The following is a 15,193-nucleotide window of genomic DNA, read 5'->3' as shown; positions in this document are numbered from 1 at the left end:
ACTTTACTTTGAGAAGAGAATGGCCCAAACGTTTGAACAGAGTGAGGATTTCGCTGTCTGTAGCTTAAATTGTACTCTACAGAAGTTCAGTTAGTCCTTAAAACGTTAATCCATTATGAACTCTGAAGTTAAAAACGGATTGCATGACCTGTACATCAAAGAGGGAATTAAAGGATTAATTTTAAACTGTAACAAATGAATGCTCAAAGAGACAAATTAGATTTGACTCTGATGATGACTTCTGCTCAGGTTTTTGAAACGTCAGTCACTGTCACTTGAAACAGTCCTTCTCAGGACTACACTCACCCAGATGATCACAATGTACAATCTTATGACGACTTCTGGGTTCAAACCATTGCAGGTTGAACAAACTAGAGAAACAAAGATGACAAAAGAGGCTCACCCTTTTGGACAAATGACTCCAGTGACTCTATCATTTGGAGAGGCATTATCAGCTCGGCCGATGCAGTGAAATCCGCGTGAGCAGTCACTTGTCCATATCTCATTTCCTTCACCTGCACAGTACTTGCCAGCTGGACAATCAGTACAGTCAGCAACACTCTCTCCATGAGTCCTGTTGTTGAAGGTTCCTGGAAGAATAAATGTTTATTTTAAAACGTAACAGTTCTGAAAAACAGTGGTCAAGAGTGCATGTAATCTCACAAGTTTTCTTGAGCCCCAGACTGCAGGTGTATGATCATTGAACCAAAATTGCTGAAGTAGAAGACACCAAGAAAAGTTGACACAAATACTTTGAATTCATTTAAATGTATTGCGCACTGGAATAGCCCAATTTCGATACATAAAAATTCAGCCTGAAACAATAACATCACTTTGAGGCTCCGGGGAATAAATTGTAGAGTTTATATGGGTTTGTTCCCCGGAGCCACGCAGTGATGTTTATTGTTTCAGGCTGAATTTTAATATATCAAAATTGGGCTATTGTTCTAGACGGAAAAACCAAACTTAAAGATTTCACTCATATCTTTTTTTGTTTGGCTTATGCATTCCTGAACATACATGCAAACTACAATGTAATAACCATTTTCCTTACCTGCTGGACACTTGTGCTCCCGTGCAAATCTAGTCCCACTGGGACAGTAGTGACCTTTGATACAAGGGGTTGGGAACTGAACCCCATGACTGCAGTGAGTTGCATTGAGAATGGTTCCATCACAGTAATAACCTTGAAGGCAGATCTTACATGTTCCTTGTTGGAACTCATCCTGGTAAGTTCCATTGTCACAAGGTACCTGGTATGAACTTCCTCTAGGACACTGATGTCCAGGCGTACAGGTATATGCAACTGGTGAGCTTGTCTTCTGGCCTCCTGGGCAGTAAAAACCTGCATTACACTCTCCAGATGGCAGCTCAAGACCTCTAGAACCGCAATAGTGTCCTGGTATACAAGGCTGGCAGCTACTTATATTTTGATTGGAGGTAGAATTGGAGTATGTTCCTTCAGGACATTTCTCTGGATCATATGTTCCTACCGGGCAATAGTGACCTCTAGGACATATCCCTCCTGTTATATTGTCAGTTGGATCAGCAAACTTGGCACCTTCCTTGCAGAAATAACCAGCATCACAGGGGCCCGTGACATTAGAAAGTTCAGCAACAGCACAGTAATGTCCTAAGACACAAAAAATATCTCAGAAATGCAATAAAAACATGCAATTTGTGGTTGTTGCTATGTTCTCTGAGGAGGGCAGAATGTTTACATAATTGTTACTAGAGAAACGTTACCTCTCAAACATGGCGTTGGTTCATGAGATCCCTTAGGACAGTAGAACCCTTGCTGGCACACACCCCCTGTTGTTGTATTGGGACAGAAGCATCCAGTTCCATTGGAAGAATTGCAGTAGCCAAGAGCACCAACATCAGTTGGCTTATCGGACCAAGCCCCACGTACGCAATACCAACCCCCTGCACAGTCACCAGTTGGGTTTTCGAGGCCTGCTTTGTCGCAGAACTTGCCAGGACGACATGGAGTGCAATCACTGTGAATGAAAATGTTTCAACATATCAACACATGCTGTACATCTAAAATGGTACATCTTCCTCCTAAAATCCCTAACTACCTACCAAAAGTAACATACAGTACAAATTTGACATACTTGGCACATGTACTCAACACCACAAAAATTAAATAGTATAATTATTCCACAAACATCCCAAAATGCATCTACCATTAGCCAGCACCTTACTCAAGCACATCCTCCTGAATGAGAGTACAACAAACAATGTGAGCCGGAAAGCACCCATGGAATGTGACGGCAGTCGTCACTTAAGCATTGCTAAAAATAATTTCATTCCATTCCTAAGTGCTTAAATAAGAACTAGGTGATGAAGAAGTATGAAAAAAGTTACCTCAGGCTTTGCCTTCTCGTTTTATTGTTGAAGTAACCCTTGGGACAAGGATTATCAAAAGGTGCTTCAGTTCCTAAAGGACAGTAATGACCCAGTGGACACTCCAGCACACATGCTGTTGAATTTGACGGACAGTAGTACCCTGCACAACATGATGTACAATTAAACTGGCCTGTGCGATCATTGTATGTTCCAGGTTCGCAGCCCAAAGGATGGGAGGTTCCTGCAGGGCAATAATGTCCAACAGGGCATGGCCCACCAGATACGGTAACATTTGGTGGATTGGGGATCTCTGATCCCTTGAGACAATAGAAGCCAGGATCACATGGTCCAGAAACATTTCTGCGTCCCAGCTCTCCACAATAATTGCCCTCCGAGCAATTTTGACACTGGTTCACATTTTCTAGGAGCTGTACATTGGAGTAAGTTCCCTTTGGACATTTTTCCGGTTCCCCTATGCCAGCAGGGCAGTAATGTCCTTCCGGGCAAGGTCCTGAATCAGCACTTGCACTTGGTGTTGCTGATTTAGCACCACGACGGCAGAAGTAACCAGCACTACACTGTCCACTAACAGTTGTTGCATTTTCATGAGCACAGAATCTACCAGAATCACAGGGACGACAACCTTCAAGAGGCAAATAAGGACAACTCCAATAAGAAAACTTGACATTACATTTTGACAAGTTGCAGTTGCCATCAAAAGTTTTGTCAGGGGCTTGACAGCAAGCTCCTAGATGAGGTCCTTATTGTGAATATTTAGGCAAAAGCTATTTTGGTGCTTTTATCATGCATGTCAAGAAGCTCAGTTCTCCACTTAGAGACCTGATGATGATGATGATGATGACGATGATGACAACAAGGAGCAAGAGGAGAAAGAGGAGGAGCATGATGGTGTGGGGAAGGCTGAAGATAACATTTATAATGATTAAGGGGATGATAATGCTAAAAACGTAATTTTAAGTTACTAAACAGCACTTTCCTGTGGTATGTAATGTTTGTTTTATGCTTCTAACCTGGTTAACACTCTGGATCGAGTCCTTAATAGCAGCTATTCTAGATGAAAGCCAACAAGCCATACTTTCCTCCTGTAAAATGCAAGATGGCTCTAACCTTCAAGTCTGTGTAAGAAATTCTTAACTTTGAGCAATGAAATAAGATTTGATTAACACTTCCATGTATTGTAGCAATATATCACCAAAGGGACACTTACTTGTTATATTAGAAAGGCCATCTCTATCACCATATGTTCCCTTGGGGCACGGCTTCCAGTTGAACCCTGTTTTTACCGGACAATAATATCCCTGTGGACATGGTTTGGGGTCTTGACTCTTGTCGTCCACACAGTAAAATCCTGCAGGACAGTCCAAGCAGGCATCGGCAAGAGGGTCCTTCATGTATGTTCCATCCTAGTGTAACAATAATGAAAAGAAAGTAGTGAGGTACCTCAAAAATGTTGTTTTACCCTCATAGCATTTAAAGATATTGGTTGACATTTTTCATTCCCTTAAAGGGGCAGTGTCGCCAGTTTTTTTGTTACTTTGAATAGCCAAAAAACATATTTGAATCGATGGAATCGTCAAAATAATGGTTCAGTTTTGTTAACAATAACCCTAATAATGCACGGAAACTAGTATTAATTATCTTTGGCTGGGGATGGCTAGGATGGAAATGGATTGCAACTTGAAAAAATTGGCCAATTTTTTCAAGTTCCTCCTGTGTATTGTAGAGAAGTCGTCAAAAACTGCTTATAGTTTGTTCTTCCCTGGAAAAATCCCTTGATATTTCCTTCCCGGTGCTCTAACAGCAATTTCATGGTAGAAAAAAGGTTCTTTGTCAAATATTTGAGCCATTTTGACGAAAATATAGCAAAATTGCTGTGACCGTGTCCCTTTAAGTACTCCTTTAAGTTCCAATATCAACAATGGCATTCATATGTTTCTAATAATACTAGTTGGAAGAATTTGTTTAAACATAAATACAATTTTATCTTTCTTGGTGATCAGTCCATTCATTCTCGTAACTTGTATGCTTGATGAAATAGTGATAGTATGAAGAGAAATAAGATGCTGATCACTACTAGCACTTGCTTGCTCCTTCAGTTGTATTCTCAGCTTTTCCCCTGGCACAAGGCACAGTCATTTCATGGATGAAACTGTCCAATTTGAAGGCTTTGTTATATGCCAGTTCTCATTTCTCTGATTAAGAACTTACTCCATTTAGGAACTGACTGTTCTGGCCGCTTTTAAACACCTCAAACATGGGGAAGACAAACTGATGAGGATTTTTTTCAATTTTCATACAAGAATAATAAAAATTCTGTCACATACATTCTAACCAAATTCTCTCAACTGTTATCATATGAAATATATGAGGAATGGTGAGGGGAATATGCATGTTGGCACTGGAACATGAAGGGCTAAAACAAGGTAAATACCACTGCTTGCTTTAACATGCTTCATTAAACACCTTCACCTGATAATTAGAGTGTGGCCAATGTGCGAGCCAGCAAGCCAAACGTGCGAGGCATGCGAGCCATGAGAGACAAACATGCAAGGCTTGCGAGGCACGAACAACCCCCAACATAAATGCTAACCATTAAACTAACCGGGGAGCTACTTAATCTAACCTGAGTGCTATTTAGGCTAACCGGAGTGTTTTTTAAGGCTAACCTGAGTGCCTCGCACGTCTGCCTCGCATGGCTCACTGGCTCGCAGATTGTCAAGACCCTGATAATTACATACCTCACAAGGGATAGGATTTGGTGTTCTTCCGGGGCAATAATGCCCTGGTGTACAGTTCCCTCCAGTAATGCCATCCTGTGGTGCCGGATTATCTGCTCTCCCACTGCAATAATACCGTGGCCAACAGTTTCCACTTTCGGCTGTGAGAGCACTTCCGTTGCAGAATAGACCGGGTGTACAATTTGTGCACTCGTGAATGCTTCTTAGCCCTAATGTGTTGGAAAACGTTCCTGGGGGACAACTCTCGGGAGCAATAACACCCCTCACACAGAAATGGCCTACGGGGCATTCTTCTCCAGTGAAACCATCAGTTGGTGTGGGAGTGTGGGAACCCAGTCGGCAATAGAAGCCTTCATGACAATCTCCTGTGAAGGTTGGCGATGAACCTGAAAAGATCAAAAGACCAATGATTAACTGATAAGTCTGTCTGAAAAATTGTTTCCAAAGTAGAGCTTCTAGTCACTGCTATCCTTGGAAGTAGCCTGTGACACACTACATGTATCTTGGGGAGTGGCACACCATATAACAGAAACTTAAGTCCAGTTTGTAAATCATTTATTTTAGTACATTTCTGAAAAACCTAAATGCAGATGGCCTTTGTGTGTCCGATCATTACAAACAATTTAAACATTCAAATCATTTTTGGTGTCATACAGCTGAGGCTTTCAAACTGAGATCTAGAGTAACATTCTTTTTTTGGACAACTTGCATTTTCTGGCGAGATTCTTAGAGGATTAATTTTTTTTAACTTCCACCTACCGGTAAAAAAGTCTGTTAAATTAAGCAGTTTCCATTGGTTATTACATGAAATTTAAAAGCCCCAGGGGATACCACCCTAGCAGATGACACACAACCCTCAAAACAAGGAACTATTCAATTTGAATTAACTGTCAATCAGTTTGTCTCTTTTTAGTACATTCAGTAGTAGGTTTAAAATGCTTGTGCTACAGCTGTAGTTTCAAATCAGTTTTAAGTTACTCAGTAAAAATTGTGAACTGCTGGCATGTATTTTCCTACACTACAAGCCATTTACATGCGTTTGCTTCCAACTGTCTTAAGTTCATTTTGCTGTTTGTGTCTGTTGGGATGGGCCAGGGGTTATTTGGGTTTTGAACTGAAATATAGTCATTAGTTGTCCTTTTGTTTGTTTGATTTTAGCTGTTCTTACCATAGCAGAACTTTCCAGGTGGACACTTGACACACTCATCAGCATGGGTAAGCTGTGTTCCATTTCCATGTGTTCCATTTGGACAGCCAAACTCGGTCGCAAACCTTGTTCCATTGGGACAGTAGTAGCCATTGGGGCACAAATAGTCTACAAAGTCATCAAGATTATCCTTGTTGTCACAATAATATCCAGCAGGACATGTTTTACATGAGTCTTGTTGCACTTCATCCTGATAGCTTCCAGAAGGGCACTTGACTGGGGCAGGACTTCCTTCACGACAATAATGTCCCTTTGTACATGACTTGAGCTTGTCACTACCTTCTCCAGTAGGACAGTAAAATTTAGCTGAACAAAGCCCAGTTGGTTTTGTTAATCCTTGTGTTTCACAGTAAGACCCTTCCGTGCAAAGAGTGCAGTTGTCTTCATGACTATTCCCTGTGTTATTTGAAAATCTTCCTATTGGGCAGAGTCTTGGGACTTTGGTACCCTTAGGGCAGTAACGTCCTGGTTGGCATATGTTCCCAGTGATTCCATCAGATGGACGTGGAACCTTAGCTCCACTGGTACAAAACCAACCTGGATCACATTGTGCTGTCACCACATCCTTTCCTTTACCTTCACAGTAAAAGCCTCCTGTGCAGGCAGTAGGTTCATGGGAACCACCTGGGCAGAAAAATCCTTCCTGGCATTCCCCTCCGGTAGAGTTTGCAGGGCACAGACAGTCACCTGATGTGAAATTGTCATAATCTTGTGGCTTGTCTGTCCAAGCAGCATTGACGCAGAAATAACCCGGTGCACAAGGTCCACTAGGTTCTATGAGCCCAGAGTCATTGCAGAACTCTCCTCCTGGACAAGCTTTACAGTCTGCTATGCTCATTTTTTTTTCAAAGCCATTGTAATAGCCTTTACTACATGGAAACTGTGTTGCATACTCAGTCCCATTTGGACAGTAATGACCTTTGGGACAAGGGTAGGGTTCATAGGAAGTAGAATTCTCAGGGCAGAAGTACCCGGCTGGGCACCTAAAGCAAGCGGCCTCTCGTTCGTTGGGGTTATATGTTCCTCTTCGACAGCCCACTGGGAATGCAGTACCCAGTTCACAGAAGTGGCCCTTTGGACATGGTCCTCCAATGGACGATACAATGGTAGGTCTTTCTGTATTTGAGCCACGCCTGCAGTAAAAGCCTGGTGCACACTTTCCTGTTTTATGTAAGAAGCATATGTTTTCGTTATGACAATTTAGTGAATAATTTCATGTAACATGTACAATCAGAAGTGACTTTTGGAGTTGGAAATGTTTCAATTTAATCTAAGGAGCAATAGGACTTAAACTCAGGACTCAGCTGGTTTATTAAGTAATTTCAATTGATGAACACCACAAGGAGCATGAAAATAATATGAGTGCCAAACAATTAGACTGTCTCATTCATGAGACGTTTTCAATTGAGGTATTCAAATCAACTTTAAATGTGTAACCAGACCTCTTCTATACATGCTTATAGTATAAATCTACTAGCGTTCTATCACGAATGCCATTCTCTGATTGGCTACGCTGCTCGCTATCTATTCCGTGATAGATAGTGAGTAGCGGTTTTCAACAAAATGGAGGCCGCTCCTAGCGTTTTCAAAGTGTCTGCGATGAGGATATAGATAATTTACTTGTTTAGTTTTGAATGATTAGTAGATTTATACTAAAACAATTAGATTATTCGCTCTTGATTTCTATGCATGATAGCTAGCTATCACGCGATAGAAATCTCGAGCTCATAATCTAATTGTTAATTAGTTATCACATATTAACTGCGAGGAATGTCACTAATTTTCAACAAATTAACATTATATACAAAACAGTTCTTACCGGTTGGCTCCGTGAGATTGGACTGCTCACAGTAATGTCCATCAGAACAAGGTGTGCACTGATTTGCACTCTCCAACCCGGACACATTAGAAAAGGTGCCATTGGGACATCCTACAGGTACATCTGTTCCTTCAGGACAATAGGCTCCTGGAGGGCAAACGCCGCCGATTCCACTGAAATTTTGACTCGGCCGTGGTGTATCCACACCCCTCTTACAGAAAAACCCGGGATCACAGTTCCCAGATTCACTGCTTGGAAATGCGTCAATTCCTGCTCCCCCACAGTACCTCTTGGCTGGACAAGGGGGGCACTCATTTTCACGAGCCAGACTCAGCTAAAGAGACAACAAGAGAGTCATTAAGAGACAACACGAGAGGGGAGGTGACATGGTCAAGTGGTTGGAGGCCCAGACATATAATCTAGAGACCCCAAGTTGGAGTCCCCTCTCTGACCACTAGCTGGGTTTGTTTTGGGGTAGTCCCCTGTTCAATCCTGAGCCACACTTTGTAATTAGCCAACTGGTGAGCCTCCCTACCAGTTGGGATTTTTAAAGAGTTTCTGTTCTGTTGAAAATATTTGTTTGATTACACGGCCCCACATACTGGTTTTTTTTTCCCTTTTTTTTTCCATGAAAGATCCCAACTCCTTTCTGAAACTGAAAGCAACAAAAGTCCACTGATAACCATCCACATTCCTTGCAGGACGTCACCACTTTTTTAGTATCTTTCTACCATGATGAACTATCAGTTTAAGATTTATACCCTCAACTTGAGGAAAATTATGTAGATGCAACAAAAGCTAACCTGGGGATTCCATGTTCCAGAGGGGCATTTTGGGCGTGACAGCCCCGTACCGGCTGGACAATAGTGACCAGTAGGACAAGGAATCGGCCTCTTGCTGTCTCCTTGTGCCCCCTCGCAATAGAAGCGTTCTGGACATTGTAGACATGCTTCAAGACCAGTGACATTGCTGAAGAAACACAACCAAGAATGCAAGAACAGTCAAGAAACCAAAAGCTAATTAACAAATCAATGGCATGTTTTCTTTGGTCTATAAGAATATTAAAATTACATCACAAAATGTTCCAAACTCAAGTGGAACCACAAGCTGCAGGCAAGTGGCTTCCCTGCCAAGTTTTGAACATTTTATGGCATCACTTGTGGCCTATAAGAGTATAGCCCAAAGAAAACTGCTGTCAATTTGCTTTTTTGTAACAACATGGAAAAAGTACAAGGGGAATTGGCTTTATTTTCCAATGAGAAAGGATGCATGTTACATCTGACATCATTTTTATTGTCTGTACTCTTATAGACAATAGCTACAAGCCAATTAGCACATGAGAATTTGAAAGTTATTGTAAAACCTGAATTGGCATCAAGGTTTTAGCCACGAGGGTGCCAGGGTTACTCACTTTTCTTAACCCCAGTATCAACAATCGTATTTTTCTCGTTGTTATTCATACATTTCTCATGCTATTAGTAGGGAGAGTAAGCATAAAAATAACAACATTGAATTTTTGCTGATCATTTCTTTATTCTCATGATCTGTATATTTGATCAAGCAGTGATAATGTAGGGAGAATTTAGATGCTGATCACTTTTGGGGCTTAAAGGGTAACAAAAAGCCACTGAAAATTCACTTAATCTTTCAGAAATTGTGTGAAAGATATGCCTATTGGATGACCAGTTTTTAATGCCTGATTGTATTGGTATTAATAGCAAAAAAAAAAAACAAACAAACAAACAAACAAAAAGAAGCTTATTCAACTTTTAAAAACCTTTATTATTCTCACTCTACTTTGTGTCTAGTTAGTAACTGACATAAGCAGTTCTGTATTAGCTTATTGCTTTATTAGTATATGCCAACATTTAACAAGTATCTTGTGAAATCGTGCAGAACGTTCCCTGACACTTTGCCGACAACGCTGTAGGCCAAGGTGGTTGAAATCAGGGGATATTCTACAAGATTGAGTTACATACCACAATTTGTTGAAATTATATTAAATAAGTCTAAATACCTGTACGTCCCAGGTACACAATCTTTGAAGGTAGCACTTCCGGTAGGACAGTGAGAACCGGATGGACATATGTTCCCAGTGATACCATCAAGAGGGAAAGGTGAAGTTGCCTTACGTATACAATAAAAGCCAGCTCGGCAAACTCCATTGGGTTCTGTCAGACCTTCTCCTGTGCAAGCCCTACCAGGGTCACAGTCAATACACTGATCCTCCCTTTCAAGGCCAGTCCTGTTGCTGTAGGTTCCGTTTGGACAGGGATTCTCGTATGGACGTTGCGTGCCAATTGGACAGTAGTATCCAGCAGGGCAAATGCCACCATATGTGATGTTTGAAAAGAGAGAGCCATTATTCTGAAAACAAACAAAGGATAGTACAATATTCAATTAAATCAACACCCAATGGCAACCCCAACGCTGAACACTTCCCAAGGTTTCAAAACTACCCACAGTATCCTACAAATAAAAACAACAACAACAACAACAACAAAAAAAAAAAAAAAAAAACAGGAAAATTCCCTGCCCTGGGGCTTATCCACAAAGTATGTACAACAAAATGCCATGACAACATAGACTTTTCAGACTTCGTCTAGTTACAGTTTCTTCACTGAGGCTGGCAAAACCTGATCTAATCCATGAGTTTCCAGGTTTTCTGTGAGCTGTATGAATCCCGTGCTAATCAAACAGTTAGATGTGAAAGAACTTACTGGAGTTGGACTTGGTGAAGCGCCAGTACAATAGTATCCAGCAAAGCATTTTCCTTCAGTGGAATTCAAGCCTGGTTGCTTACAAAAAAAGCCGGCATCACAGGGAAGGCAAGACTGTATTGTGGCTGTTCCGTCATTTGGATTATATGTACCCTGTAAAAGCAACATTTTTATTTGGAGTTAACCAAGGTCCACTCATGAAGTATGAAGTGTTAGGCAAGAGAAACTCCAGAGAGGGGGAGGACACTCCTGGGAATTTTTGGTAGGGGTGTGCAGCTCAGTTCTCCAAACCCTAACCTTTTTTCAGACCAAAACATGTAATTAATTGTCTACTTAATGTTTTCAGAAATTTTCTGATACCGTTAAATCCATACCCGTTTTGAGACCTAAGACCAACATGGTTAAAATCTATACTCTGTTTATATATAAATTCAGACCAAAATGGCTCAAAAATCATACCCTTTGGTCCATAGTATAGTATATAAGGTGAAGCAGAGCATTACAGTGTAGTGTAGTGGAGTGGAGTGTAATGTAGTGTAGTGTAGTGTCATTTGTGAAGTTCACAAAGTGTAAGTGTAAGGGAGTACCCCCACCCCCCAAGCTGGGAAAGGAGACTACATATGCAATACAAGGAAGGGTTGAGCTTGTCCCCAGCTGTAAGATTAAGTATATATAGGTCGGAGTAAAGGACAGGATCAGGGAGAGGAAATAATGGCACGAACTGGAGGGGTTTAGTGTAGGGTCTGGCAAGATGACCAGTCAGAAGTCTCGAGATGCTCACAAAAAAGTTTGGCACTTCCTAAAGGCAATTATGTTGACTTCAAACATAGTTTCAAATTGTGAATCATTTTAATCAGTATCTGCATAACTTGGAGGAGAAAAGAGCTCCAACTCGCAGGGAGCACAAGCAACATACAAATGTATGTGCATTTTTGTGTGCAGTTTTGTATTAAATCCTTATGTGCATCTGTGTCAATGACAGCTACTAACACCTAATTTACACTGGCATTGTTTTCATGGGCTTTGAGTGGGCTAAGAAGAAGAAGACTGTTTAATAATATATGCAGCACAAAGGTGGATATAATATGTAACTGCCATTGAAATCAAGTACAATCCTGCTCTGTTGGTCATTAAGCTGTACAACAAGACAGTTTATTGTCAGATGAGTAGGTAGAACAAGTCATAAACCCAAGACCGATTGATTCAATGCGTAAAGAAATGTGCTCTACAAACTTAATTGGGTAAACAGTTTCAAAATCTGTACAAAGCCATAGTATACTTACAGGTGGACAAGCCGTTGGCTTGATGCTGTTGGGTGGACAGTAGTGCCCTTTAATACAAGTCTTTGGAAATTCCAGTCCCATCTTATCACAGAAGTTCTTCTCTGTGCAGTTAGTACATTGTTCCGCACGATCAGTCTGAAAGACAAAACAGCTAATTGTTTGCCTTTTTAAAGTCCTCATAATCTAAAAACTTCTTTGAAACCAACATCATGATACAGATAGGGAGTTTATCTGGGGCATTTTACTGGCTTATGCATCCCCCCTCCCCCACTCTTTGTGTTTTGCGTAGTAAGTGTCATTCTACCCTTTTTTCTTCTGTAAGACAAGTTGCTAATTTTACAAATCTTAATGATTGGTCAGCAAAGTCGAGATGTCAATAACTAACACAATTTATTTGACTCTGATGATGACTCCTGCTCGGGTTATCAAAACATCAGTTAATGACACCTCAAACAGTCCCTCTCAAAACTTGCACAATTCATGTACTCATTAACATTACCACCAACTGGTAAAAAGAGGTCTGAAATCCACAATAAAGACACACGGAACAAGAATAAGATGGACATCCCAGGGTACAGAATGGCCGCAGGCCAAAGAACCTTCCATTATCGAGCAGTTTCACTATGGAATTCCTTACCCGAAAGGCTCACTGAGCTAACAAACCTTGCATCATTCAAAAAGGAGCTTATGCGTCATTTCCAAAGAGAATGTTAGAAGCTTTGTTCTAAATATATTGTAAATTTCTTGTTCTGTTATATGTATATGATTTTAATCATATTATTGTTCTGTAGTTTTACTTATTTTATTGAATATTGTAGTTACTTTGAAAAGCCAAAATTTGGAAAGTAATAAAGTTATTATTAATGTACCTCTTGATAAGTTCCAACTGGGCATTTGACAGGAGAAGAGGCAGCTGCTGCTGAGAAGTGGCCTGCGGGTGTGACATGCTGGGTTGGAGTGGATGCCCCGCCTGTACAGAAGTGTCCTGGTGAACATGGGCCTGTGGGTTCAGGGTTAGTGTCACCTGCGCAGTAGAACCTGAAAAGAGAGAAACAAACGGTGTAGATGGCAGAAGGGAGAAAGTAACTTTTTAAGCCCTTACAGTGATCAGCATCAAATTTCACCTTGGAATGTCAATCTTTATTCAACCCCTAAAGGGTATCAGAATTAAGGATATGATCACCCAAGGTGAATTTTCTTTATATTTTAATAACTTCTCCCCAGTACTCTTATAAAGAAAGTAAGGGGGCAAGATAGGAGAATCTTTATTCAACCCCTAAAGGGTATCAGAATTAAGGATATGATCACCCAAGGTGAATTTTCTTTATATTTTAATAACTTCTCCCCAGTACTCTTATAAAGAAAGTAAGGGGGCAAGATAGGAGAATCTTTATTCAACCCCTAAAGGGTATCAGAATTAAGGATATGATCACCCAAGGTGAATTTTCTTTATATTTTAATAACTTTTCCCCAGTACTCTTATAAAGAAAGTAAGGGGGCAAGATAGGAGAATTTGTTCTGACTTGATATTAGGGGTTAATAATGGTAATTGAACTGAGTGGAGTGCAATTTGGTCTGAAATTATACGCATGATTTCAAAATTGAACGAGCGCACTACGTGAGTTCGATTTGAAATCACAAGTATGATTTCAGACCAAAATTGCGCAACAAAAAGTTCAATTACCACTTCATTGCACCCATTTTGAAATCTCACAGTTTTTTTTATCAATATTAATATTTATTTATCCACTTCAGGAAACCCGGTTTCATTTTCATTTTGATGGGCTAAAAAAAGATGCGATTTAGAGCAAAAAATAGTTTGTGAATAAATCGCACTGTTGAGAGCCAATCAGATTGCAAGGATCACCAGTGATTTCAAACCGGGTGTAATAAAAGGGTTAAGTGCATGTGGCTTCATGTCTGTTCTACACGGAATGGTTGCACACAACCAAGTTTTCCTTGAAAAGGTTTAAAAAAAAGTTCCCCATGGTCTTAATCAAAACTGAAGGAGAGACTTGTCAAGGAAAATCTTGACACATTTTAGTGAACAAACAAAATACAATGACCATGCAGGAGGGTTTGTTTTTTAAGGACAAGAGAGGAATAATAAGAAGGTCAACCACTTGAGGCCAATAATTAGTAGCAGGTAGCTGGCTATTAAGGATGTCAGCTACAGAAAAAATAGCCTGCTACTAAGAGTTTGAAAATGAGTAGAAAATTTCAAGAATGGGAGAATGTTTAACAAACCATGAAAGAAATCTGCTAATTTCTGATGCATATTGTGTCTTGACCAGACAGGAGAAATTCCAAAATCTGACCTTCTGGCATTTAGAAATCTGACAATGAATTTTGTGAAGCCATCTTCATCCAGCAAGAAACATCACTATACTGGAGCCTCAATGGGGTAGTGGTTACCGTGTCAGACTTCCAGAGAGATGGAAGATCGGAGGGTCAGTGGTTCCAGGTTAGGTTGATCTCTGCATTACTGTGTTGTTTCCTAAGACAGAAACATTGCTCCACACTGTCCCTTTCAGCCAGGTGTATGAATGGGGACCGCTGACAAACTGCTGGAGGTAATCTTGTGATACACTAGCATCCCATCCAGGGGGGAGTAGCAATACTCCTAGTCACTTCATGCTGGGTATCCTGTGATGGACTAGCATCCCATCCGGGGGGAAGTAGTGATACTCCTAGTCACTTCATGCTGGGCATCCTGTGATGGACTAGCATCCCATCCAGGGGGGAGTAGTAATACTCCTAGTCACTTCATGCTGGGCATCCTGTCATGGACTAACATCCCATAAAGGGTGGAGTAGTAATATCCTAGTCACTTCATGCTGGGTATCCTGTGATGGACTAGCATCCCATCCAGGGGGGAGTAGTGATACTCCTAGTCACTTCATGCTGGGCATCCTGTAATGGACTAACATCCCATCCAGGGGGGAGTAGTAATACTCCTAGTCACTTCATGCTGGGCATCCTGTCATGGACTAACATCCCATCCCATCCAAGGAGGGGTGTCAATACTCCTACTTACTTCATACCTTAGCTTT

General features: G+C 40.9%; 1 protein-coding gene and 1 long non-coding RNA gene across 5 annotated transcripts in view; one reads left to right on the top strand and one right to left on the bottom strand.

Moving 5' to 3' along the window:
• LOC146452017 (uncharacterized) overlaps positions 1–15,193 on the bottom strand; it is a 96,244-nt gene that overhangs the window by 38,288 nt on the left and 42,763 nt on the right. For all 4 annotated transcript variants that reach the window (XM_085098470.1, XM_085098471.1, XM_085098472.1 and 1 more), the window contains 13 exons: positions 13,010–13,178; positions 12,141–12,275; positions 10,858–11,010; positions 10,155–10,504; positions 8,941–9,106; positions 8,138–8,471; positions 6,280–7,479; positions 5,112–5,497; positions 3,581–3,776; positions 2,371–2,995; positions 1,747–2,000; positions 1,055–1,633; positions 404–590 (listed from right to left, as the gene is read on the bottom strand). In XM_085098470.1, the coding sequence (XP_084954596.1) occupies positions 404–590; positions 1,055–1,633; positions 1,747–2,000; positions 2,371–2,995; positions 3,581–3,776; positions 5,112–5,497; positions 6,280–7,479; positions 8,138–8,471; positions 8,941–9,106; positions 10,155–10,504; positions 10,858–11,010; positions 12,141–12,275; positions 13,010–13,178 (4,734 nt within the window). The remainder of the gene's footprint in view (positions 1–403; positions 591–1,054; positions 1,634–1,746; positions 2,001–2,370; positions 2,996–3,580; positions 3,777–5,111; positions 5,498–6,279; positions 7,480–8,137; positions 8,472–8,940; positions 9,107–10,154; positions 10,505–10,857; positions 11,011–12,140; positions 12,276–13,009; positions 13,179–15,193) is intronic.
• Positions 13,674–15,193, top strand: part of LOC146452016 (uncharacterized) — a 50,583-nt gene continuing 49,063 nt past the window's right edge. The window contains exon 1 of the long non-coding RNA XR_014859876.1: positions 13,674–13,957. This is a non-coding gene — a long non-coding RNA (uncharacterized LOC146452016). The remainder of the gene's footprint in view (positions 13,958–15,193) is intronic.

The sequence above is a fragment of the Pavona decussata genome, unplaced genomic scaffold (genome assembly GCF_977016875.1).
Source record: "Pavona decussata unplaced genomic scaffold, jaPavDecu1.1 SCAFFOLD_381, whole genome shotgun sequence".
Classification (NCBI taxonomy): Eukaryota; Metazoa; Cnidaria; class Anthozoa; order Scleractinia; family Agariciidae; genus Pavona; species Pavona decussata.
This window is presented reverse-complemented; position numbering and strand designations above follow the sequence as displayed.